Here is a 27,774-nt window from a genome sequence, read left to right as displayed (position 1 = left end):
TATAGTATACATATATGTCGCAGATAAAGATTTGTGATTATATAATTAGATAATAAAATACGTATGTAGTGGTAGAAATACTTTTAATTTCTTCTTTCCTGTGTAGATTAAGGACTTAACTCCACTCACGACAAATCCCGCGTACAAGTCGGTTCTGGATCTTTACATAGACGATAATCTAGTAGAATCTATCATTCGGCTAGAAGGATCAGATTGGCTAGATCATTTCCGGCTCCTTAATCTTCGAGGGAATAAACTGATCGATGTTAGTTTACCGTATCAAAATAAATCGAACTGTTCGCGGAGATTTAATTAATTAAATTTGCGTAATAGACGTGTTGAAGTAAAGAACAAAATGATTGAATCATAATTTTATCCGGTAAATGATTATTAAGAGAATCGAAAATAAATACGATTTAAAAAGATTATATAAAGAATCACGCGCGTTGTTTCATATCAACATAAAGCTCGTTACTATTTAATAAGCGGATTAGACTACAGATATAGTTTATCATTCTTTGTTCTGCGTCTTTCAGTTACCTACTTACGCTTTGGAAAACGCATTGTTGCACAATGGCAATGTAGCTGGCCTATATCTTGGCAATAATTCGTGGACGTGCGATTGTCATTTTACACCGAGCTTTCAGGTATGATTGAATTGATAATACAATTCGTATATACTATACGAATGTTTAAATGTATTTAAGATTGGCAACTAATTGTTATTTTGTTCGATTAAGATCGGCACATTCTCTATCTCAAATTTTGCATTATAAAAGAATCATGGATAAAAAATAAATAGAGATAGAAAAAGATAGAAAAAGTTGTGCAATAGCAAACCTAATCTTTAATTTTTAATATCAGATATTTACGAATTTAATATTATATTTTATAATTTAAGACGGTTGATTGAGGCATCAGTAATTCATAATTTTTAATAATTTAACGAAATACTATTTATATCTTTATAGGATCTCTTGATCAGGCATTCAAATTTAGTAAAAGATATCAACGACATAAGATGTACCATCACGAGCGAAAACGATAACTCGAACAAGCAGGTGACTACTTACATGCCTTTTTTATCAAGACGTATTATTGAGAAATAGATGCATGAATAATGAAATTGAGATGTAATTACATCCCGCTTTAATGTAATAAAATGGACTTGTAGATTCGCGATCTTACGCGGACAGAGATCTGCATTTCAGTGGATGAAGATTCTTGGTTTCATCCCCTTGACATTTTGAACATTGTATTAGCATCATTAATATTCCTCGTGCTCGGTAAGCTTTTGTACGATTATTGGTCTTTCAAGAAAACTGGAAAGCTACCTTGGATCGTTACCAAAATACCATGATAATGCTACAAGTGCCTTTTATCTCTTGTAAAAAAGATCATGCGTTTAATTATTACAGCAATGGAGATTATAATAGTGAAACCTCTGCATTAAAATATCTTCTTAATTACACTCTTTCTAGTATATTTATCTTGTAAGCATTTATGTGTGTGTGTGAGCTTGAGTTTGATCGATTTTTTTTTAGCATGATAAAGAAGATTGAATGTGTGTTTAAATTAAATTTAGAAAAATTCGAGATATCTAATAACTGTATGTATATATTTAAATTTTATTATTAAAAGCAAGTAAAGAATAAATCATATCTTAGTATTTGATATGAACAAATCTTTCGAGTGATATCAGCTTACATTGTTTATTGTTCCGCTTGTTGAATATATTTCTGGTACAAATTTTCAGCAGCCGCAATCTTAGCACTATCTTTTCTAGAACCTTGTCCTAAAAAAATATTATATTATTATATTATTATATTATAAATATTAAAAAATATTATATTAAATTATTAATAATTATTTGAATATTGGGAAAAGAACATGTCATAAAATATTGTGCTTCTCTTATGTAAAATTTTTTTTTTCATCGAAAGATCAAATCATATTAAATTAACTTTGTGCGAGAATAAAAAAATGTATAGAAATTGATTTAATATATTGACATTTTTATATTTTAAAATACCAATTCCAACACGGCCTAAAGCTACGCATTGAGCTTCATACATAAATCCTTGAGTTGTTTTTAAATTGCGAATAGAGTACTCGGGAGTAGTTTCTTCTTTCTCGAGACAAAATTTGTAGAGTTTTTGCGACGCGCTCTTTAATTTGCCTTGATGAAGTGCTATTATCTCTAACATCCTAAATGTCAGATATAAAGAATCAGAAAATAAATGTACACTTTTTTAGACTTTTGAACGTGCATACAAATTAATTTTCATTATGTTCCCAACTCAATTTTTTTTATGTTATATGAAATGGATCGTTCTCTTAGAATATTACTCCGACAAACTTTATATTGCTAAAATTTATATTCTGATTTATTATATTGGCATTACATTTATTGAACTTACTCTTCTCGCGAAAAATCAGATAATCCGCGGATGAACGACGAAAGTTTCGAGCCATCCATCTGACGCTCGGCTACCATCCATAATATTTTTGCCGCCAATTCGTTCTTGGCCAGATCCTTGGTCACGGCACAAGACATTGCTGGCACATTATCCAAACTATGTTTAACAACGTGTAAAGAAGCACTTGCAACATTTTGGACATCAGATTTATAAAGGGCAAAAGTTATTAAAATAATAATTAAAGAAATAACAAGAGCATTGTAATTTGCATTGTTACTGAATGAAAGAATAATGTCTAACATTTATAATAGTGAACGATAATATTCTGTGTAATCTGTTTGTATAAAATATAAAGTACTACCGCGAAATCCACACAGATCACCATTTATCACATACAGATTCGGTTTCGGTTTGTACTCATATTTGATTGACACTTTGCACCGCTTCGCATATTCCTCAAGGATAGTCAACGGCGAACGAGGAATTGCAATTGAATATTTTGCAGTGATATCCTACAATACGTAAAGGTTTTTATCGCAATAAAGCAGTAAAAATAATTTTGCATAAATCAAGGGCATCCATCGGAGAATAAAATAAATTAGAAAATGCAATAGAGATATGTATCTATGAGAATTTGAATATTATTTTGAAAAAATATGTGTTGCAAATTTAAATGCCTACTTTATTTAAGTATATTACAAATATAATATAAAAATATCGATACCTGCAAATTATTATTTATAATTTCTATATTATCGGTCTTGTTAGATTTATAAACATCAGTTTCATCACATTTATTGATCATAAGCAAACAATTATCTATATTCATGTTTGGCTGAGTTTCTGAATCGTTATCATCTAAAAGCAAATTTATATTTAAAAGCATATTTTGTGTTATTTGTGTTATTAATTGCAAAAGGAATTTTATATACATATATTATAGATACCGGTATTTTCCGTATCGTTGTGCCATTCTCGTAATGCGTTATCAGTTATTTTTGTCCATCCTTCCAAACTATTCTTTTCTTCTATTGTTTCCATCAATTCTAGATTACGTAACGTTATAGATTTTTTCAAATGTCTGTGCAGCAACGAGTATTTTCATAGGATTCTACTTTTTATAAATGTCATATCACTCACTTTCCTCGGAGCTAACATCGATCCCTTTATCACTTCTATCCGTTACATTCATGTCTGATTCCTCCTGGAAATTCTGACATTTATTCGTCGAACTCGTTTTGAAATGTTGAATGACTTTATCGACTCTTGAAGGTGAATTCAAATGATATCTCTGATCGGGATATTTCATCTCACACTGAATGGATTGTTCGCTATGATGTTGAGATAACTCGATTTGCTTTTCGTCAATATCGTGCGTCATAAGTTGCATTTCAACATTCTCGGTAATTTCGGGGTGTTCCAAAATCTTGGAAAAGGCATGTTTTCGTTTAAAATTCTGATCAATAAAATAGCAATGTGACAATAAGTGGAGAATATCCGGATCTACATACATTCGTTTCTTCGGCGAGAACAAATTCTATATCAGACACCACTGTGGTGTTAGAGTCCCGAGAATCCGGGAAAAGAGCTGTGTGAAACGAGTTGGACGTGTCTACAATATCAAATGAGTATCAGACAATAGCTCATACTAGGCAATATTATCACGTTGTGAATATTAAAGAGATTTAGAGAGAATTGTTGAAATTTTTAAAATATTTATAAACTGGAATTAGATACAAAATTATCTCACGCGCAATAACTTGATAAATAATTTTTTATTATAATGTTATTGTAAATGGATCTAGTATATTTAAGAAATTATCTTACGCGACGATATTACGTCGCAAATATTTTAATAAAAATTTTTTAATTATTTAGCTAATATTAAACTAACTTTATAAAATCAAATCGACACATGATTTATATACATAATTTGGTCAATAAATCCACTTATTAAATCCAAATATAATTCAAAAGAGAAATGGATGTAGGTCGTCTATGTATATATTACATCATATTTCTATGAAAGATAAATTTTCCTCGTGAATAAATTATTTGTGTTTCCCATTCTATCATGCATATCATTAATTTAATAGCGTGATAATTATAATGAGGTTAATCAAGTGCATGGATAAATGCAAACTCTGCATAATTAGAACACGCTACTGTAATCATTAATTTCAAGTTATTTTATTATTTTATTATTCAAGCCATTTTATTATTATGTAATAAATTTAAATTTCACATGCAAATTATAAAAAAATTAAATTATAAAATTTCTGAATTGTTTGAGAGAAATTGCTGTAAAAGCACGCTACAACGTGCCATAAAGATATTCCTGATCGAATTAAATTGTACCGTTTCCTTGAGCGCAGGGTGTCTTGAGCTGCTGCAACAGATCCTCGGCCCGTTCAATCACCGTTTCCATTTCGCAGAGAAGCGGCGCCGCCTGCGGAAATCGCCGTGTAATGGTGTCCCAAATGATCTCAGCATCCTCGACACCATGCAACGATCTTGGCGGTTCCAGTTTGGCATGCGACGACGCCGTATCGGCGAACGATGCGCTTCCGCTGGACATTCGAGGATTCCTTCTTTTCGCGGATCTGTCTGCGACGTGATGAATATTTCATCGAGATCGGCGCGATAAATCTGTCAGGCCACAAGCGCGCAGTTTTACATTTTTCGCGGATGGAAAATTGACGGGTGGAAAATGTCAAGAGACAAACAACGTAAGAGCGCGATATTGATGTCGCGCGCGATCTGTATCTCTTGCGATATAAAATTTTATCAGATCGTATAAATAAAAATTAAACTCTGTTATTATTATTTAGAATATAGAAAGAGAAAGCATTTATTTTGAGAAATTAAATCGTAAAAATCATATTTAATGATTTTATATGATTAATTTATCAATTTTGTTATAAAGAAATTACTCGCTTCATATTTTAAGACCATTTTTTTGTTATAACAAGTATTAATTAATATATAAAACTATCTTTCACATTTTTCGAATCATTCTCTTTTGAAGTATTTAACAAAAAGTTAAAAAATTAATATATCGCAATAATTTAAAATCGTAAAAAAATAATTTTTACATTATTTCTGCTATAATCAGCGTTATAATTATTTTTAATGTAGTAAACTTTGTATGAAAAAGTACACACTCATATAATGATATATTTGAAAATCATTGCAACGATTTCAATCGCGACAGATCAACGGTTATACGATATGGATCTATAAATTTAAATTAAGTCTAATATATATAAATGATGTTAGCATCTCTCTTTTAAGGAACTATGATTGAAAAAAGACTCATGTAATCGTCATGACAGAATATTTGTAAACTCTATCTAAATATAATACATACAAATATTTAATATATAAAAAAACAGGACTCTTAATAAAAATTTAAATTATTCTAAAATATGTTTTTTTTTAGGTATATCTTTTAATTAAATATTTTTTACTATTGTAACTATATTATATATCTATTGACTCTCTATTAACTATCTTTTCTCCATATGCCAACTCTCTCTCTCTCTCTCTCTCTCTCTCTTTATAATGTTTAAGTTAGTCAATTATGTATTTAAGTCAATGTTTAGTTATTATTTAAAAATCATAATTGATATAGAAAATCTAATTTAAATAACCCTAAGTTTTAACGACTTCTCTTAAGTTTCTTTTATATCATCATTCATTCTATAGAATGATGCAAAATAGAATGCTATGTGTTGGATCACAATTCTTCATATCTCATACAGCACAAAACATTGCTACAATGTTCTGTGTTGTATGAGATGATTTTTCACGAGTAAAAACGTACATATTCTCTCTCTCCCTCTCTCGAGAAAATTATTTAGAAAACAATGATGAATTAATAACGTACTTCCGACTACTGTTCTGCTGAATTTCTTTAACGCGGTGGTATTTTATTAAAATTATAAACACGGGATTACAATACATCGTGTAACGCGTAATACTTGCTTAGAAACGTCGTTGAATCAAGGCCTCTTTGATTCAAAACTTTTTACCATCCACTTTTTTAGCTACGTGTGTGCGAGCCAGTTTGTGCTACGGCTTTTTTTTTTTTTTTTTTCGTGTACGTTCTTACATACATGCATATAACTATATTTTCGTTATCGTAGGACGCTTTTCCTCGATTGAGCGCGAGACGTGGAGTCGAGTCATGTCAATATCGAGTCATATAAATCTCATAATGTGGTGAGCACGCTCCACGATTTAGACTTTTATCCGTCAAAGAAATTATATTCGTACTGATTCGCTCGAAGTTACGGCACGAAGACAGGAACGACTTTCCGTGCGTACTTTTTAATGGCCGGGTCACATCGACATTTCGTGCCTGTGGAAAGATACTGGTAATATAAATCGTCGTCCCCCGTGAAACGATGCGTCCCACTTTATGTATTACGTCAGTTTCTACATCGTCGAGGGACTTATGCGTTTATTTATTTATAGAAACAGATGTGAGAACTCTACCGACTCGTGGATATATCAAAAATTTCACGAGAAATGAGTTTTTTTTTAACGCCACGACTTTGTACAAAAAAAAAGGATAATCGGAAGAATTTCTTTTTGAAAGAAGATCGTCTCTCATCATTCATGAAAACGATTGCTACTCGAGTCTTGCTAGGCAATAGTAATAGATGGAGGCGCGCTTAAATTAATTTCGAACTTTCGATATGTTAGAGTAAATTTTAACATGTCTTTAATATTGCAATCGCGCGGTTAACACATCGAGGAGCTTGGCGTGTGCACAGTTTCGCTTCTGATGCACGCTACGTTATTCGCTAGTACGTTACTCACTTTCGGATTCCATGTCTTTATAGTATATAGAATGTCATATACTCGAACAGTTTTTCGTATTCGGGTAGAAAGAGACTTATAAAACTTTATGAATAAATAATATAACTGCGGCAGTATTCGTGTAGATAGACGATGTCTTATATAGGTAGTGAATTATTCACAGAGCAATTCATGAGACTGGCGAAAGATATCTTAACGCGACCGGAGCGTCTCCGTAGGAATTTTTAAACTTTGTGACACAGGATCTATGTATATGAGTTTGCAAAGATGTACAAAAATACCACAATTAACATGTTAGAAAATGTCTTAGAATCGCGATCGCAATAAATTCTAATTTAACGGCCGTTTTTATATAAAATTATGCAATATACAAGCCATTGTTCAAAACAGTGGTGTAAGCAATTTTTTTCTCCACTTTGATATAGACAAGAAAAGTTTACAAGAAGGTATCTATAAAATCCAATTGCTTTATCTCGCGATCACTTATGATATTTTTCTAAAAGAGAAGCAATATATATATCTAAAGTTTTGTTTCACTCTAATTTTTACGTCCCAAACTTTTATTTTTGTCAACTTATACCGCTATTCCGTCCAATGGCTCACTATAAACTCGCTTTTCAATCAACTTTTTACTTATTACTCGAGTTTGGACCACATATCTTTTTTTTGAACGATTAATGATCTAGAAGTTATACGCTGGATCGCGTTAAGATATCGACATCGTCAAGGAAGATCGCACATCGAAAGATCGCGATCCATCTTCGATGATGGTTTCAAGGATGCGTATATGCGAACATGAGTTCACGCGAGAGATTTATTTCCGATTGTTGATACGCTTACTTCTATCACAGCATACAGACGTACGTTTAGTTTAAACACGCTTTACCGTACAGTGTCTATAATAGGCTAACGCGTGGAGATCGCGTCCATTGTTCGCTTAACCATTTCGTTTGCTTAATTCCTGTTGCATTCGCAACAGAATTATGGCGTACATGCTTTCCTTCGGCATCCAATTAGTTACACATGGATATCTACGTTCGAGCCACGCGATACCAAACCTATTAGATTAATGCAAGTGAACTATCTACGTATCTCATGCTGTCTTTCATAAATCACCTATAAAGTTTAGATAGTCGAAAATCGCGGATACGGGGATAATAAGAAATGATCGTTAAATTGATGTAGAATAAAGTCACAGTGAGACGAGCGACTGAATCATTGCGTAATGCGTAAACAAATGACACATTGCAATGAGTTTTAATATATTGTACAATAATGTAATATAATACGCGAATAACACGTAAGGGTCGCTGGACTGTTTGCGACAACGGTTAAGATTACAAAGGGCACTTATTGATAAAATGAGGATCCACTTAAATTTAATTAGATTTTTTATAATGTTCATTAGAGCCAACAATTCGGCCCTGAATATGTTACGTTGACTATCAGATTTGCGAATGCACGATGAACTTGAAATTTCAATCAAATCCTGATGTGTTACCATAATTTAACAATCAATATCTTTAAATAATAAAAAGAAAACAATTTAATGTAGTCACTTTAATTTGGATCAGTGCAATGTATTCAAGCCTGCGATTAGTTTGATAAATGGTGCTCTAGTTTCATCAACGAATGGGTAAAATCTAGACAAGTGCAAAGGATCCGGTTATAACGGATTTGTCAGGATAGACTCTGCGCATAAACATCAATGATGTATCTTAATCGCGGTTAACTTTTCATCGGTTTTTCTCGTGAATCTCATTGACCTGAAGAACAAAATTAGTATTAACGATGAGCACGAGTGTCGTCTCGGAACACATACAATCGGAAACGATCAGGAATATGCCCAATCTTTTCCCAATATACAGCCAATTTAATGCCGCGAATACATCACTCGCGTGTCGTATCCATAACGTTTAACATCCTATCCTCTCTCATCGATCGCATCGTCATTTGCACGAAAATGATCTGTGAAACGCTTCTCTCGCGTTTTAGCTCTTGCATCTTCATCCTTCTCTCCCTTCATCTCGTTATTTTTATCGTCGTAGTCGCGTCGTAGACATTGTGTTTACGGCGTTCATCCGATAACCGACCGAAAGTGCACTCAACGAAAACAGCATATCCTACGTCTTTTTGAAGCATTGTATATGTGCGTGTATAAACGCCAATTTTTCGCTGCTCTTCGTCCACTCGCGCGTATCTTTTTATTCTTAAATCGTGTGTATATCTAAACCTACCATGATACTGCGGTGTTATTGTAAATGCCATATATACGAGCGTACGAGAGGTGCATGTACATCTTCCTCTCATCGGCTCGTTAGGATTATGAGCGTCTTGCGATCCTTTCTTACGCGACAAGCGGATTGTCATTCAATCTGATTTAATGAGTCAAACCGTAATCCGCTTATTCAAAGCAGACCAATCGTTATGAGATTCAACTGAAGGAATAGAACTCGGTGATGGAATCACTTGATGCCACCAAACTGAGTGCTTCATCTCGTGCGCTCGCTTCTATGTGCTTCGAATATATTCTACGGGATTTCGTACGATTACTGCGAGAGTATGTATATATGTATGTGTGTGTATGCACGTGCGCGTGTAATGTGTGTGCTCTTGGGATGGGAGTGTCTGGCTGCCGTACACTCCGGTCCGTTTCTTCATGGGTAGCGGAAACAGGTAAGGGAAGGGAGGGGGCCAGAGCGAGGTAGGCATTTAAAAATCATGACTATTCACACGGTGGTCTCGATATTGGCAATGGCGTATTGTCAACAAATACTGTCCTTCCCGTAATTCTCCAGGTACATCTCCTGGGGCGTGGCTAGATTGTAGCGTCCGCTCAGCCGGCTCCCGGTCAAGCCGTTATTGTGGTGGGTGTGATTCACGTGAAGATGATTGACGTTTAGGGCGACGTTTTTCTTCTTCTTGCGCGCCTTGTGCCGGTAGAGGCAGTACTTGAGGCAACCGGTAGCTAGTAAGAGGATCAGAAATATACCCAGGGCACCGGCGCCCACCGCGACGTAGAGCAGCGTAACCCCGAAACGGTAAGAGCAATTGGCCTCTTCCTCGTCGAAACCCGAAGGACAATGACGTACGCCGTCGCACCACAGAACCGAGCTGATGCACGCCTGAATCTCTGGACATCTGACGAGAGAAATGAGATAGTTCCGATTATCTTCTGATTTTATCTATACTTTTCTTACTTACAACAAATAAGTATTTAAAAAATTTCGTAATTCTTTACTTTTATATACTTGGACTACTTAAAAATCCTGGAAATCATAATGGAAATCGCAACAAACCTATAGGGACAATCTTCCGCAGGTAATATGGTGAACGCATTGGCGCCCAGATTAGGTGTGGTTGGCGAACGTTTGGAGATCGCGATCCACGTGACGGCGTAGAAACCGGGTTCCCGCTGGAGGAACTCCACAACAAAGCTGCGGGAATGCTGCGCCATCGCCACGCTTGCGTTCACGGCGCTGTAGTTCCAGCCGCCAGAGAAGAAATCGACGGTCCTGGCCGTGTCGACGCCACCCTCCGGACAGATCACGCTGCGCTCCTTCGTATCCGCGGCCGAATAGACGACGATTCTGTTCAAAGTCATGCAATCCTCGACATTATCCAGAGTGATGCTGTAGCCGGCGGTTCTCAAATACAAGAAGTTGATGCGCGCGTCCTCGGGCTCGATCAGCCACGGCTCATTCACGCACTGTGTCGCCGTGAGATCCTCCGTGTTCGTCAGGATCTCCTCCACCGCAGCCACGCCGGGGATCACTCGCGGTAGCGGGCTTCTGAGGGAGATTTCGCCGCTGGTGCCGCGCAATCGTCGCTCCTCGAGTCTCGTCGAACATCCGTGCTCGCTCGACTCGGCGCCCACGGGAACGAAACGGTATTCTCCCTCGAAGAAGAAATCTCGGTAATCCTGAGTGACGTTCATGAGCGTGACGGTGAACCTGACCTCCACCATGTTCGATGTCAGAGTCCGCACGACGATTCTCTCGCTCATGTTTGAGCACAGACAATCGCGAACCTATAAACAAAGAATTGATGTTGTTGAATAAATAAGAATATCTAGTCATCTTTGGCAGGCTTTTAACTATATATAGAAAAAAGAAGTCGTACGTACAAGTTCAACTCCTTGCCAGGGGTATTCTGCGACAACAAGATTCGCCATGCCAAATTTCTTAACATCCGTCGTGCGCCGATCGCACGTCCATCGGTTCACCAACGGGTCCACGTAAGACGCGCAGCTCTTACCGCCGAAAGACGCCCTGACAAAGGACAGCTCTATCCTGTGATCGGGTTCGGCCTCAAATTTATATACGCAGCTCAGATTCTGAGCCCCGCCACGACCATAGAAGAATACGCTCTTCGGTGATGCAAATTTGCCGGCATTAGACAAGGAGGAGGAGGAGGAGGAGGATGACGATAGGGACGATGTGGAAGACGTGGATGAAGTCGACGACGTCGAGGTAAACACGTGGTTGCACGAAATGGCTTCGTGCACGAACTCGTAACGTAGCACAAAACTTATCGGATAGAGCGCACTACCCTGGCGCAATATATGTTCCAGGGTGAGGTCGCGGCCGGTCGACACGTAACTCTCCGCGAGACTACACGGTCGCGTGTGACGGCTACTGTTGCGCAGCAGACTGTGGTCGCACAACCGCGGTATGTCGTCCTTACAGAACTGTCCCATCAGTGTAACATTCTGTAACGATTATTACACAATGGTCTCAAGATGGAATACCGAATATTTGAGTTGCCTTGACAATAATTTAGATATCTTGATGACTTTGTGTTACATAATGTAAATATTAATATAAACAATTTCTTTAACAAATTGTTGATTATATCCGTCAAATAATTATATTCTTAAGCTTCGTAGAAGTTATATATTATAATCAATGATTGAATCGACAAATTCTTTTTTTCACGTGATTTATATTATGAGATTCTTATAAAAGCACAGAGCATTTTTAATTTTCTGTGAATTTGTGTTTATGTCTGTACATATTACTTTAGTCACAAAGTTATTTTAGTATGGAACTTAGTATGAAATTTATTTTAGGACAAAATAAAAAGTTAACAAATAATAAACTTTGTAGTTGATGCACAGTTAGTGATACGTACTTTTCGACTAGAAGCGAGTTTGTCCACAGTGATATCGCCATCCCATATCAGAAGTTTTGCGTTACAATCAGCGGTAGTGTCGATATTTGCAGCCGCTTCCACGCTGGCGGCGTAATATTTAACAAACGATAACCAAACGATCTCATTGAGTTTTCCTTGGAAGTGATAACGGCAGGTGGTGTTTGGCGGTAAAGAATGTTTCGGGTTTTCCAGAATACCAGACGAGTTCTCGTCTCCGGATATATAAAAATCGCAGTTCTCGTTTTCCTTCACAAAACTTCGAGACTTTTCATCAACAAAGATCACCTGTACATACATGAATATATAATATATAAAGAAGATATCAAGAGACAAATTTTTTATCGAATATATTTAATTATTATACTTAAATAACACGCCACTCAGTAATATAAAAATATAATCACAAGCCATTAGTTTTTATAAAAGTTGCAACTTCCATATTTTATAACAAATTTTTAGTGTATACATGTACGACATGTTTGTGAAATAATACAGTAATATTGCAGTATCCAGAGAATTACCTGAACTTCGAGTTCAAATCCTGGCAGGAAAGACAATGGAACCGGATGAAACGGATTGTCGTATGGGGATGTATGAAACTCCAACAACATCGTATTGTGACTACTGACGATGTCGGGCACCGCGTCTCCTCCGCACAGTCTCACGAGCACTCGATCTGAGGTTGAACCTCCGTCATATACCGTCAAGTAATCTTGCACGACGTTGCACTGATCCCACACTCTTGAAAAGCATGCAAATTTTATTTGGAAAATTTATTCCGCTTTACTCGCATTCGTTTCGCTCTCCCGCGTCTGTTTTCTTTTTATTTTTATAAAAAATTCTTTTATATTATAAAAAAGGGAATGCTCGCGGAATATATGTTAATTTAATATCAATCTATTAAATATCAGCAATTTACCTAAGCACTCGTTGACTTCTGTCGTACTTGACGACTTGGTCCTTAATATGTATCTTGTGACTGTTTCGTTGACTAACGGCAAGTAAAGCTCGATGACCCACTGGCGCGCGGTTTTGCTCCACCCGATAGTAGCAAGTGACATTCCTGGGGTAAACTCCGGGATAATTCGGGGACTGCAGCCGGCAAGCTCTAGTATCGCATTTGGTGAGGACACGATCGCAATACGTGCCGTTCACCAGCTCGCCGCGCCATGTGGACATACTGCTGTTTCCGTATCTGAGATGCGCCTCGCTTCTTCTCAGGAACTTGTACGACAGCTTGAAGTCGAAGTTGTAGCCGATTCCCTGAGACAGAAAAATAGTCCGCGAATCCGTGCCGCGACCGTAACACGACCATCCCTTTTATTTCCCATCAAACACTTTCCCATCGTTGATCAAACTTGTATAGATAGACACTTTTTAATAATGATCGTAAGTGAAAAATTTACTCTAAGGAATTTAAGGATGTTTTGGCTGTACAATAGTAGCAAAAAACTGTCAAAATTTAAAAAAAGGAACATGTTTTTTACGTTTATACGTATTTATTGCGTATTGTTTGAAAAATCAATTATAAAAAGAATCCAATCCGGATTATAAAAAGAATTAAAATATTACAAAATAATATAGGTTTTAACGTCTTCGTAAAAGAAAATAGTTATAATTGATATTTTTCCCATTTTATGACAAAAACTATTAGAGTTTTCTTAATATATGTGACAATTTTTATTTCATTCAAAATTGTCAATAAATTGTCAATAAATGCTAAAATACGCGATTTTCCATAAGAATCAATACTAACTTTAAACTTAAATAATTTCCAAACCGTTAATAGAAATGTGCTCAGGTTTTGCACATATACTCAGAAGAAATAGTAGAAAAGTTTACGAAATTTTCATGCTTTTGTCAATGTCTTGACATATGACACATACATCCTTAACAAATCGATAGCAAGAGAGCAAATAACGGTGTATATCCCTTAAAATTTTTTGAAAGTGAAGTAATTTTTCACATAAATATTATTTTATCGAAATTAAAATTTTTCGATCTTGAGTAATTTCGATAAAAGTATCTTGCGCAACATTTCATATTGTTGCAGCGAAATTGCGCGAAATCAGAACATGTATTCCCGTGAGCTAACGCAATTTCTTACCTGCTCTGATAAACGTAGTAAATATAAAGTCAGATTGATGGAAGGAGTTTCGCTGTAATAGACGGTGTAGCCCCACGCGCTGCCGCACCATTGTCCTCCAGTCGCAGGACGACCTTCCTCGCGAATAGTCATGAAACCATCTGGACATCCTTCCGACGTAAAGGATAGAAAGCGGCCGACCGTGAAGGTATCAAAAGTTAACTGTAACACGGGGGATATTATTCTAAAAGTTATGAGCAGGCGAATATCCGCGTTCCGCAACCAGCTAACGGTTTTTGTTGGAGAAATAAAATTACAGATGTCAAAAGTTGCTACAAGTATCATTGACTTTTTGCGATAAAAAAATTGTTTCTATTATAACCACGTTAATTATCTCGTAAAGTTAAAATTTAGATTAAAATAATGAAAGTAAAATAAATCGCGAGGAGAACGTTTCAGCAGTATAAAAACCCGTACAATTCTCCTGTAATATAAAAAAATATATAAAATAATTATTATAATATATAAAAAACTATTATATTAATATATACTGTAAAAATAAATATAAAAACTATTATATTAATTTCTATAAACTTTTTATAATATGAAAATTATATGCTAAGACTGGATATATTACTAACTCAATTTTGTTTTATAATTTAACCATAAATTATAACTCTTTAACCGTAAATTATAATATTTAATATTCCCTATAATTACATAGAAAGAGATCTAAAAGCTTTTAGCACGTTTTTAGACACTTTTACATCTTTTTCACACTCCTATCATCTCCAAATTGATTTATCGCGATGCATAAAAGTTGCCCTAGACTCCTGATTGTATTCCGCTAACAACATAAGTATCGATTCTATTATTGCGGTGAGATATAATAATCGATATGTCAATATCAATCGGGATCAAAAATGTACTCGACGGTAACTTTGATTCACGAGATCAAGGATTTGTAGAGTAAGCGTATTCCGCGATGGCGGAACGTTTACTCAGCGCGCGCGCGCGCGCGAGAGAGAGAGAGAGAGAGTTTGATTTAATTTCGCCAATAAACGCGATAAGAATCGTAAAAGCCAAGGATATAAATTATTATCCGGGCTCCGACGCGGCGCGGCGGCGCGGCCCGGCTGTCAGCTCCATAACAGACTCCCACGCCGGTCGCGGGGGCCACCACCCCAGTCAGCATTATTTTCTACAACTACATCATTTCTATATCCGACCTGGACTAGATCCCCGAGATCGGATCCAGCGGCAGTGAAGTTGAGATGACACAGGAATGGCAGTCGATCCTCCCTCGGTCGGCGTATCTCCACTCTGTAGGTCCGACCGACGTCACCGTACAACGTCCGATTGCAAGCTGAAATGTTTTTGTTGTGCGATAATTATACGCGCGAATAGGTACGTAAACGTACGACGTATAATTCCTCGTTCTGGATTAATAACGAGGCGTGGTAAAATAATATCCGAGGTCATTTTAACGTCTAATAACTACGCGCACGATGTTCCGTGCATCGAAACGTATAATGTCCGATTGCAAGTGGAAATGTTATTATACACTATGATGATACGGGAAAGATATATTATGGAATATCAATATAGTATGGGGTCATAATGACGCGTATAATATATATATATGATGAGACAAAGTATAATTCGCAGAAAAATATATATTAACTCCTAACTACTTTCACGATTTCGTATATCAAGTCGTATAAAGACCGGTGGCAAGCTGAAATGTTTTTATTACGCAATTATTATGCGCGAAAAATAAATCCTGGAGTGTAATTATTCCGGATTATAAAAACGCGGAGCGTGATAAAATATTATTTTGTAAAAAGGTATATCAACTCTTGAAATAAATCTCTCGCGGAATGTAATCTGTACGCACAGCTAAAAATTTATATACACGTTAATTACACAAAAATACACATTGCTATTTTTAAATATATTTAATATAAAATATATTTTAAATATATATTTTTCATTTATTTGTATTATGTTCGTTTTTAGCAATATGTATTTAAAAAATTAATAGCGGCGCTAAAAATACACCAGCGCAAAAAAAAAACTCAAGTGTTAATGTTATATTGACCAAAAATCTTTCTATATTTTGCACATTTTCTTATCTTATAACTGCTATGCGTTTCTAAGCGTAAATAATTATTCTACACAACTACCTCATTTGGACTTGCATATATTGGGAATGCGCAATTTGAAATTCTATGAAGGAATTGGATCATGAATACTATAGTAAATACTACAATATTACCATTCTATTGAAATGTGTCACGCATATATTATTGAAATTAAAAATTTAAAAGAACGAAAATGCGATATTTGTATAATATAATTATATTTGAGCTTCGCAAATCGATTAAATTTCGTATGCAGTGATAATTAGTATTATATCAATTACGAACGGTTAATTTATTTATCTCGTTATAAATTATCGAATAAAAATTATTTGACAGTGTGCGCTATGATAAAAGCCATATGTCAAGACAAATACGCGACTACAAACATATATTCTATGAATAAAATTTCATAACGTGATATAGTTTTGATTTTTACACAAATGGAGTTAAAATGATAACGCAGCTAAATAATTACTGGCTCGAAACATTATCCGCTCGGATGAGCGAAAACTTTGTTCCTGGTTTAATATATATGCGGTAATGAATATATGGAGTAAATACATACTCACGCTTGCCTGTTTATAATAATTATTTTTCTGCTCGATTTTATAGACACGCGTATCGGTTTTTAATATAAACATACTTTTTTACTTTATTACGCGTTTGTCTACCGTGGATATTTAACTGTTCATTTGATAATAATTAATTGTGTCCGATAGAGATATTCTGACGTAAAAACAAAAAGGTGTTTTTAACCCTCAAAAATGTAAAAACGATGATATATAAAATTCATTTTGGATTTAAATTATTTCGATTATTCAACAATTACACATAAATTCAGATTTAATAAGAGAATCGAATCGCAACACAATTTTCGCCAGAAAATTATCGCGTTTGAAAGTAAACATCTATTATTTTCCGGATTAAGTGCCAAATAAAGATCTTCTTTGGGAGATATCGCGACGTATATCGACTCTCTCCGATGAGAAAACTCGTCTTCGTTCGCTCGCGAATCCGATACTCACGAGTGCAATATCTCGGCTCGTCGGACTTGTCGTCACAGTCATTCTCGCCGTCGCAGTACTTGTCCTGTGCGACGCAATGTCCGCTGGTGCCGCATTGGAATTCGGACAGTCGGCAGAGCTGTCCGCTGCCGGCGGTCTCCGATGTCGGGCTGGATGTCGACGAGCTCGACGACGACGATGACTCGGGTGACGTCGCGCCGGAGTAGACCGCGTATCCGCTCGGGTATCCGGAGTAATCCGACGACGAGATGCCGAGAGAGTGGTAACTAGCCGAGCCAGCCTCGATCGAGGCCGCGATCGCGGCTGCGATCAGCAGCAACCGCCGACACACCAACATGCCCCCTCACCCTGAAAATGAGATCGGGAATCGAACCCGAGATCTCCGGGATGTGAGTCAGGCGCGCTACACACTGAGCCACCGGAGGCCCCAAAATGAGATTATAAATAACGTTAGTAAAAACTGTTATATGTAGGGTATTTCAGAAATACTTCAACAAACTTTGGGGGTGAGTTCTCCACACAAAAACAAGAAAAAAATGTCATATAAACATATGTCCGGAAATGCCTGGTTTATGAGTTATAATCGAAAGGTTTCAAGGACAAAAACTGACAGAATATATCTACAATGACACATGACCAATGTAATACATCTTTAGTTCAATTGTTTATCTACTCACAATTCATAACAAATGCTCAAAATGTTCTCCACTTGCTTTAATGCACGCATAAACACATTGAATCATGGATTGCCGCACCCTTTCAAAGATCCCATGACGGTTGCGAATGGTTCCGCAGGCATCTACGATGTGTTGGTGAAGCATTTCTTCATTTGCAATTTCAGTTGCATAAACAATGGCTTCTAAATGTCCCCACAGATAAAAATATAATGGATTTAGGTCAGGCCATGGTACTGAATTGAATATAATCTCTCGATTATAACTCATAAACCAGGTATTTCCGGACATATATTTATATGACATTTTTTTCTTGCTAAATAAAAATATTAATTAGAATTGATTCTGCTCATTTTGTTCCGCTAACTTATAAGACGTTTGCTTTTGTGTGGAAAGCTCATCCCCAAAGTTTGTTAAAGTATTTCTGAAACATCCTGTATATATAGAAGATATATAGGAAGATACAAGAATAAAAAAATACATAGTATCCTAACTCTGTTTCGTCACGCAATCGTGAGATTCAGCGCAACATGATTTGCTTTGGTCTAAGATTAACTTTCTTTTGTAAAAGATATCTAAGTACAATTCTTAATTTTGTTATTATTATTTATTTTGATTTTACGTTGAAAAAAAAACATTAGATTGATTTAAGCAAGTTGACAGCCGTTCTAATTTCTGATTATATATAAACTAATATTAAACAAAATTAATAAAATATATCTTGTCGTTATTTCAAATAGCATATAAAATTATTAATTGAATTTTGCCTTGTGAATTCTATTGCAATTTTAGACTGTCTAGAACTGCTTTAGTCTCATCGATAAGTAATTGTGTTAGAAATAATATATGTGGGATCGATTTATAATATATCTCGCTAACTTCATCCAATACTGCTCTGTATCAGACATCTACGGCTTCTGATAGTAATGGTAGTTCTATAAGTCTTTATCTGCACAAAGTTCACAGACAATAGAGTCCTAAGGGCTCTACAAATTGTCAATAAATGGCATGAACTATCTGGTTCTATCAAGAAAGAGAAAGTCTTCTTGTTTAATCATTATATTAGAGAAGAAAGTGATTTACGTATAAACGAAATAATACGTTTTTAGTCATTTATTTGATACTCCTTGTTCCAAGAGCACAAGAAGAAGAAACGGTATAATTCAGAATCTTGAAAAAGTAAATTGATATTGAAGAAAGACCTAGAGAAAGTCTTGGCAAGACTTTGGATATATTCATTGGTCGAGGATATATTCTTAAAAAGAACCGAATAAATAGTCGTAATATTTCACGGCTTGCAGGTGTTGCTTCAGCTCGTTTCGCGTAACGCTTTTTAGCGACGGCTCTTTTACACACAGCAAAGCCCCTCTTCTTTGTGGTTACATTTTTCTTTCACCGTGTGTATTCCCCTCTTGTTACTTCAATTTCGCGTATGTACTTTCGACGAGATAATTATTTTGATAAAAGTGGAATAATATTTTCTCTCTATTGTTCTTAAATATTAAATATATATTATAACTCTTTAAATCATTTTGAAGCATTAGGCCAGTCAAAAAGTAAAAGGACAGAAAAGAAACAAAAAAAAAAAGAAACAAGAAAGTCCCTTTACTTTTTGACTGACCTAATAAAATTATCGATTATCTCAAAGTTTGCGTTATTTTGGATGTTTCATATAGATGCGTGAAAAAATATCACTCTCTCAATTTTTCCAGAATTTTTCTGATTTTTAATGTATTTGGTTCGACGATCAATGAGTCGACCGATTGCGTGAGAATAAAACGTTCTTCGCTTTATCTCGATCCACTCGCTCTTTCTCTGTGTCACAGAGGCTGTTGGCGCGGAACGTGAATCATCAACAACATTGGTTCGCCTGATTTAAAATCTTCCCTTCTCGTGCTCTTCATCTCTCTTACAACTGGACCCTTCATTTTTCATGATACTTTATCCATTCCACTAGAGTCCTTCCTTTCTCAATGTCGTATACTATCACTCAGATACGACTCGAGGATTTCTTACATCAAGATGTTCTAACTCGACGCATTCTCTCTTTTCTCACATTAAATAAAAAAATATAAAGGCTTTAATAATTTACACAATAGGCATATTGATAAAAGATAGATATAGATAAAACGACAAAATAGTAGCTTCGACTCAAAGAATGCGTTTATTTTATCATGCTCTTTGATTAAGGTAAACAGATTCTGCTCGCCTCGATGTGCGCGCGCGACGAAGTTCCAAAACATAAAATGAATACCAGCTTCAACTCGTTAAGACACTAAACATAACTCGGTCGGAGATTCCCGCAGAGTGTTTAGAGAGAAGCGGATTATGCTAATTCTATTGAGAAAACTAACTCCTCTCTTACGTGAATGGACTCACCAGTGTTCCCCGAACAAATACCGCGGATCTATTAATTCGTGCGTTTCAACCCGCGCGGGTCGATACTGCGAGAATGTTCACAACAAAGTTCACCGTCCTTATCCGGGCGAAGCTCGCTAACACCAAACGCACGTTACAAAGTAAATGTGACGCCGCCGCGGCACTTGCGTCATTCCGCCTTTTAACCCGGGTTGCACACGTCTCTCCGCAAAACCCATCGGTTGTCACATGAATAATATCCATACTAATGTAACGTCGTCACGAATGTCAACGCTAACGAGCGACGCGACAGCGCGCGCGGAAAGTGCTCGCGGAATAAAAATCTGGTTTCATCAACAAGAGAGTAAAAATAAACTCGAACTCGCGTTGAGCGACTACGGACGAGAATCGAGCGAGTGGAGCAGGAGGATGACGAGAAGGGTGGGCCCGAGAGGGTCGCGCGGGGATGGAATCCGCAATAAAAGATAACCGGATTCAAGTGCGGAGACTGCGTTGCACGCGAGCGACAGTAAAGGCTCTGCTTATTACGTAGAGAGGAGCGGAATCTGGACCGAACCCCAAGAGAAACATGTAACGCCCCGGCGGACAACGGAATATGGTAATTCGCTCGATGGGACCAGCCGGAGCGGGACGGGCTGCCTCTCACTTCGCGAATATATATGCGCCATATACGAGTGTCACTGAGATTGCACGCGTGCGAAGTTTACGCCAGCGGCGCGATCGTACTCGCAGAAAAATAGTTTACGCCTCGATCGGTTACTTTAAATTAAGTCACGTACCCGGAATATCGTAAAAATGTTTCACGCGTTACAAGTATTAAGAGATATATATATCAGTGGAAGCATCCTCAACATTTTTTGAATACTATTAAATAGTGCACTAGATGTAGAGAAACATTGAAATAAATGAAAGTTTGCTGTGAAAGAAGCGACATATCTATATATGAAAGATAAAAATTTTGATAAAAAATTTTTCTCTTTAAAAAACAAATATTTTATTTATTTAGAAGAGTTATGAAAATATATTTTTTGCGCCTACTTTGTATTTCATAAATTACATTTACGCGAGTTTATACATAACTATAAATTGAATTTATTTAATTCTCGTACCGCTTGAAATTACATACGTTGCGCTCACGTTGCAACAATTGTTGCGAAAACTTTTTGAGCGTCTAAAACTCGCCAGGAAAGAATATTTTTACGAGTGGGAGGCTCGCGTTTAGCTACCCCCTCGATTACTGTAACGTCCGCAGGATCCGCTCTCTGCGGCGCTCTTAAAAATCGGTTCTGACCCTTATCCCACGATAGGCACTGAAAAAGTGGTCTTCCGCCAATCTGGCATGGCGAAGTGGAGGGAAGACCCGTGTGTTAAATTGCCCGTACCGCCCTGGGAAATTGGGTCGATGCACGAGAAAATCGACTGCAGATTGAGAGAGAAGGGGAGAGGAGAGGAGCTTCCACAGCATCGAGGATCGAGCTCCATCGATGCGAAATTGGAGCTGGAAATCGTGGCGCAAGAAGCCAAAAGGGGATTTGAAGAAAGCACAGAGGGACGAGCGCAGAGAGAAAGAGAAACAAGGAGCGAGAGTAAGTTAGAGTCGATCGAACGAATGCCAGGGATCGACGATTTTCGCGATCGTTGGAATTTTCGTCCATCAAACTGACTGCGTCTCGATGGCTGGCATCCCTTCGGCCCGGTGTTTAAAGTCGAAGAAATTGGCGCGGATCGAAGACGAGCGATTTCGTTCGGCGTAACAACCGAAAGTAGCAGCAGTCCTCACGCTCCGATTTGGTTTTATATGCCGTCGTTACCGGACGCTTGCATCTATTCAATAACGACTCTGGCGTAATTTAAGTTTTCGCTTAAGCGTGCACATTACGCTCCTGCGAATTTCTTCGATTCCTCATCCCGGATTTTCCTCATGCCCTCGAGTTTCAGCGAGTATCTTTCGCGCGCGATGCCGGTGCAATTCTCCTTCGAGATGAGGAATAAATGCATAATAAATGACGCAATGTGCGCAACTAGCGAGATTGACTGTCTGTTGCCGGGAAAGAGATCGGGAAATCATCCCGTGGTACAAAACAGCATGCATTCGTTGCTATCATTTATTAGAATCCACCGGTAAATCTGTATTCTGTTACTCTTTAATTTTCAAAAGCGGCGAGCATTTTAAAATATGCATGAAGATTGCGAAAGAGGAGAATTCTGTGTTATGTAAAATTTACCTTTTTTTTCTTCTTACGGAAACAAACTGAATTGCAGCCAAGAATTAGTTGAAAGACGATCGAATTGGCCGGAGCCAAGCGTGCGATTACATGAAAATTTAAATTACGCAAATCGTCATTGAATAGACGTAAATGTTCGGTGACTGCATATAAATTTTAATCGAAACGTGATGAAGATTCGATCGTTTTTCGAAAGCTATAAAGTTTCTATGAGCACATAAGGTCAAATGAGATTTAATTACGACTCTTTTCGAAATAAAACAATATTTCTTGATAATGAGATATTTAACTGTCATTTTTAATGAATTTCTGAATATCTGTTAAATGACCACTTTTGTGATTTTATTTAATGTTTTTATATATAATAACTATTAATTTCTTCATTACTGAAAAAAAACATTATGCGTTGTGTTATCTTATCCTATGGTCTTCATAATCTTGCTTAATCTCGTTAAATAAAATGGAAATATTAGTTAAAAGCGTCCGTCTCATTGTAATTAATTTTATATGAGGATGAAATAATTGAATTGTTGGACAGAAGAGTAATAATGTATATAATTTTCAGTTTTGTCTTTATATGAAGAAATCAAATTATTAAAAATAGTGAAATTAATTTAAAATCTGATTATTTTATCGTAGTATTTTTTATGATCTTATAAAAAGAAGAATAATAAAATTTTATGTTAGTAAACTGCACAAAAACTTATGGATATATCAGAACTTTATTTTTATACATTTATTATAGCTTTTTTACGTGCAATGGCTTAATTGTGATTAGATTTAAGAAAAGCAGCCAAAGTTTACATATTCTTCTACATATATTTAATACATAGATATACAAAAGTAAACGATAATCTAACAAATTATCATAAAATATCATAACTATTTTTTAAAATCGCAAAAATTTCCATCATCTCTGCCTTCAAAAATGACGTTTGATGTTTAAGATAACGCGAACACAGTTTGTTTTGAACGTACCTATACGTTTGCGTTGGACTCGTTTTGTCGCAAAGTACTCTTCGAAAAACTTAAAGCTGCCGCGATAAACAAGCGCGACGGATATGACAAGAAAAATTTTCCACGCGGCCTCTTCTATTGGAAGAAACAAAAGAGCGCGCGTCCGTTTAAATCGCGACCGAAAAATCTCCTTAACCGAGTTCCGAAGAATCCGCAGAACTTGACGAGCATCGACCAGCCTGTTGCTTTAACTTGCCTTAACTTGCCGCTCGCGCCTTCATCGTTTCCGTTTCGCTCGAGACAAAGAGCCGCGAAGACAACATCTGCCTTTTCCTAGAGAGCTCGTTTCCGTCGCCGCGCGCAAGACACGAAAATCAATATCCATTTCCATTCGAAACATCGCGCCGGCCATATCACGGTATCTTCCGGTCGACACTTCTCTCAGCATAGTAGTCCGCCTGTTTCCACTTTCGAGGGACAGACGGCGGTCGCCAATGGTCGCTTTCCCTCCCAGATATGGCACAGATATCCGGTGGTTATTCTTGGATATCCGCCCATATCCAATTGTCTTGCAATATTCAGGACGTTAATACACTTTTAGTAGATAATTTGATTTTCTTCGTAACATTCATCTAATTTATGATGAATACCTAGTGAGCTGTTTTTAACTTGCCGTTCTTGTTGTTCTACGTCGCGATTAATAAATCGCGCGCACAAATATTTTTATTTTCAGAATATCTATTTATTTTTGATCGATCCCTGTGTTGTTTGTCTAAAGAAAAAGATTTAAAAAAAAAGGAGTGTAATAAAATACGTTAGATGCATTATATGGAATTTTGGTCGCTTTCCCTCCCAGATATGGCACAGATATCCGGTGGTTATTCTTGGATATCCGCCCATATCCAATTGTCTTGCAATATTCAGGACGTTAATACACTTTTAGTAGATAATTTGATTTTCTTCGTAACATTCATCTAATTTATGATGAATACCTAGTGAGCTGTTTTTAACTTGCCGTTCTTGTTGTTCTACGTCGCGATTAATAAATCGCGCGCACAAATATTTTTATTTTCAGAATATCTATTTATTTTTGATCGATCCTTGTGTTGTTTGTCTAAAGAAAAAGATCTAAAAAAAGGAGTGTAATAAAATACGTTAGATGCATTATATGGAATTTTTATCTCCTCTAAACAAAGAATGATATAATTTCGACATTATAAGTGTTACAAAATTTGTCCATCTATTATTCAGCCACAATATTATATTATCTCCTGAAACATAATTTTCTCCTATTAGACATTATGTCAATTATCTTGTGCCTATAAATAATCCTGGATCCAAAATTTTATGTCATTTTCTACATATTCCACAATATGGATTATAACACTAGCTTCATTATGTGGGTAAATATATATAAAATATTATACATACATACATATATATATTTATAATATATGTATATATAACGACAGTCTATGTTTCAGTTGAATGTACGATATAATATTAATTATATAATTTATATACGTTATTATATATCATATAAATATAAAATATAAATAAAACTCGAATGTAGAATGCTTAGACATATCTACCTAAATCCATGCTATAAATAAGAAGTTCCACATTTTATACTCTGATATCTTACAAATCAATAATACGCTGCGTGTGTATGTCTGTGATTTTATAGTTTTAGAATTATCGCTCATAGGGTTTCTTCACGATTATATCGCATCATAAGACATACGTAATGTGACTACTTTTTCTAGAAACATGGATTTTCGTGTACGTGCACAAAGTGTGGTTGCTGCAAGTTGAATGGTCGGGGAAAAGTGCCAGCAAAAGGAGCGAAAAATGGTAAAATAAATATCATACTGTAGTAATGCGAAGCGTTGCCAAAAATCTCAAGCTTCTCCACTCTTGCATCATAAAGCAAAGTACGTTTATAAATAAAGTTACTAAAATTTGATCATAGAACAAGGGTGCTTCATTCAGCGTACATAATAGATTTTTATTTTATTTTTGCCAATATATGTGGCAGCATGAAGTGATTTCAATCATTATTTAACGTCGGATATGCGTTTACATGAAAACTTTTAGCGCATATAGAAATACTCGATCGTTTAATTAATAAATTAAGCACTGCAAGGTTGAATAAAAATTTTAAAAACAGATTACGCCCGATATTACTCGAGAGAAAATGAAAACGTACATTCAATATCCGACGTTAAAATTGAATTTTATAGAATCTTGATTCCGTCCAGTAATTCCGTTATAATCGCATTCGTGATTTAAAGTTTCAAGCGCGCTCGCGTCTGTTGCGGCAATTGTGTTTTCAACTGACATAAAAAAAAATCACCCACTGATTAAGCGGAACAAACGCCGCAATTGTCTCGTTTATGTCATTAAACTGTTCACCCCAACGATGAGAATATATCTTTTAAATAGAACTCTTTCGAGATCGTGCAATTTTCTAACGTATTATCGCGCAATATAATACTACATGAAAAACAATTAAACATAACAAGTTTTATTTTTGTCAAAACGCAGAATCACAAATTTTATGTTATTATAGAGTTTTGCAATTGGACTAAATTTTTTAAAAATTAATTTTTTTGATAATTGATTTGTTATTAACGCACAACGGTATAAAATTATATCAAATATCGATATTACATTTATATATACACGTGTGATGTGTATTTTCAATACAGTAAATATATATTAATAAAGCTTTTTTTTTTTTTTTTTTAAGTTCCCTCGTCGATATCACGATTTTTTAAAATTTAGTTTTCCTTCGCTTATTGCTGCGAAAATACAATATTGCAAAAAGAGGAAGAAAAAAATACGAAGAGGAATAAGAACCTTCCGCTAGTGAAGTTTGTTATCGAATTGCTAACCGATCGACCGACTAAGAAAACAAATACAAGCAATCCCAGAGGAACAAATAACGGTAGTTTTCTTCTTGATATAGCGTGAGCTGAGTAAGTAAACGGTGAACCAGTGCGACTTGGTATCATCAGGATTTTTATCTACGTCCTGTAATTTCTCTCTAGCACTCTTTCTCTCGCCGAATATAACAACAGTATGGAATAAAGACGTATCCAAGATATGACCTACATTCGTCCCCCCCCCCCCTCTCTCTTTCTCTTCTCTTTCTATCTTTTTTTTAAATATTATTCTCAATATTTTATATAAAAACTATATAATATGACAATCAATATTAATTCGTCGCAATTAATCTAAAATTATAGTATCTCATATAAAAGTTTGCAAGGATTATATTCCGAAGTTTTTTAGATTCTTATTGAGAAACAAGCTCTTTTCATGTGATTGTACGATTATGTCATTATGTCACTTCGATGTGAAATATTCATGTGAATTCTTGCTATACACATATAAATATGATATAATAATAATAATAACAACAAATCAATATTTGGTCAAGCATGGAAAACCAAAAATACGCTCCATGTGCACTATTAATTTTGTGGCTATCAAGTTATCTATTCTATATTGAATATCGAGTGAGTTCCCTTAGAGAATGACTATTCTTTTCCGGTTTGAAAAACAAAATCAACTTTTTAACTTAGATTGAGATTGCAAATTGATCAATGTATACAAAGAGTTTAAAAGTTTTAACAAAATTAAATTCAATTACATAGGTAAATAATTTGTTGCTATAACAATAAATACCTCCATTCACGTTGATAAAGTACAGAACAATATAAAACGAAAAATTCCAGAAATAACAGTAAAAACGTGTTGGGTTAATTACTCTTTGACAGAATAGTAATTTCACTTAAGTACTTTAGTATCAGTCTATTCTATAAAAAGTTCAGAGAAGAAAATAACACGGCTCATTATATGTATAAGTTATATTATA

At 35.7% G+C, this 27,774-nt stretch overlaps 2 protein-coding genes across 3 annotated transcripts in view; one reads left to right on the top strand and one right to left on the bottom strand.

Annotated features, from left to right (window-relative positions):
• Window positions 1-5,101, top strand: part of LOC115240479 (protein singed wings 2) — a 9,480-nt gene extending 4,379 nt beyond the window's left edge. Inside the window, exons 7-11 of one of the 2 annotated variants that reach the window (XM_029815649.1) lie at window positions 107-265; window positions 537-647; window positions 972-1,061; window positions 1,175-1,286; window positions 4,796-5,101. In XM_029815649.1, the coding sequence (XP_029671509.1) occupies window positions 107-265; window positions 537-647; window positions 972-1,061; window positions 1,175-1,286; window positions 4,796-5,067 (744 nt within the window). In that variant the 3' untranslated portion in view covers window positions 5,068-5,101. Of the gene's footprint in view, window positions 1-106; window positions 266-536; window positions 648-971; window positions 1,062-1,174; window positions 1,765-4,795 lie in introns of those variants that run through there. The other variant, XM_029815650.1, reaches the window with a different exon arrangement.
• Window positions 5,102-6,492: 1,391 nt separating this feature from the next.
• LOC115240483 overlaps window positions 6,493-27,774 on the bottom strand; it is a 58,324-nt gene continuing 37,042 nt past the window's right edge. The window contains exons 2-10 of the mRNA XM_029815655.1: window positions 17,657-18,004; window positions 15,717-15,853; window positions 14,509-14,709; window positions 13,321-13,664; window positions 12,923-13,142; window positions 12,381-12,686; window positions 11,374-11,958; window positions 10,547-11,277; window positions 6,493-10,388 (exon numbers count right to left, since the gene is read on the bottom strand). Coding sequence (XP_029671515.1) covers window positions 10,013-10,388; window positions 10,547-11,277; window positions 11,374-11,958; window positions 12,381-12,686; window positions 12,923-13,142; window positions 13,321-13,664; window positions 14,509-14,709; window positions 15,717-15,853; window positions 17,657-17,993 — 3,237 coding nt within the window. The 5' untranslated portion in view covers window positions 17,994-18,004 and the 3' untranslated portion in view covers window positions 6,493-10,012. The remainder of the gene's footprint in view (window positions 10,389-10,546; window positions 11,278-11,373; window positions 11,959-12,380; window positions 12,687-12,922; window positions 13,143-13,320; window positions 13,665-14,508; window positions 14,710-15,716; window positions 15,854-17,656; window positions 18,005-27,774) is intronic.

This window comes from Formica exsecta, unplaced genomic scaffold, assembly GCF_003651465.1.
Source record: "Formica exsecta isolate Colony F162 unplaced genomic scaffold, ASM365146v1 scaffold436, whole genome shotgun sequence".
Lineage (NCBI taxonomy): Eukaryota > Metazoa > Arthropoda > Insecta > Hymenoptera > Formicidae > Formica > Formica exsecta.
This window is presented reverse-complemented; position numbering and strand designations above follow the sequence as displayed.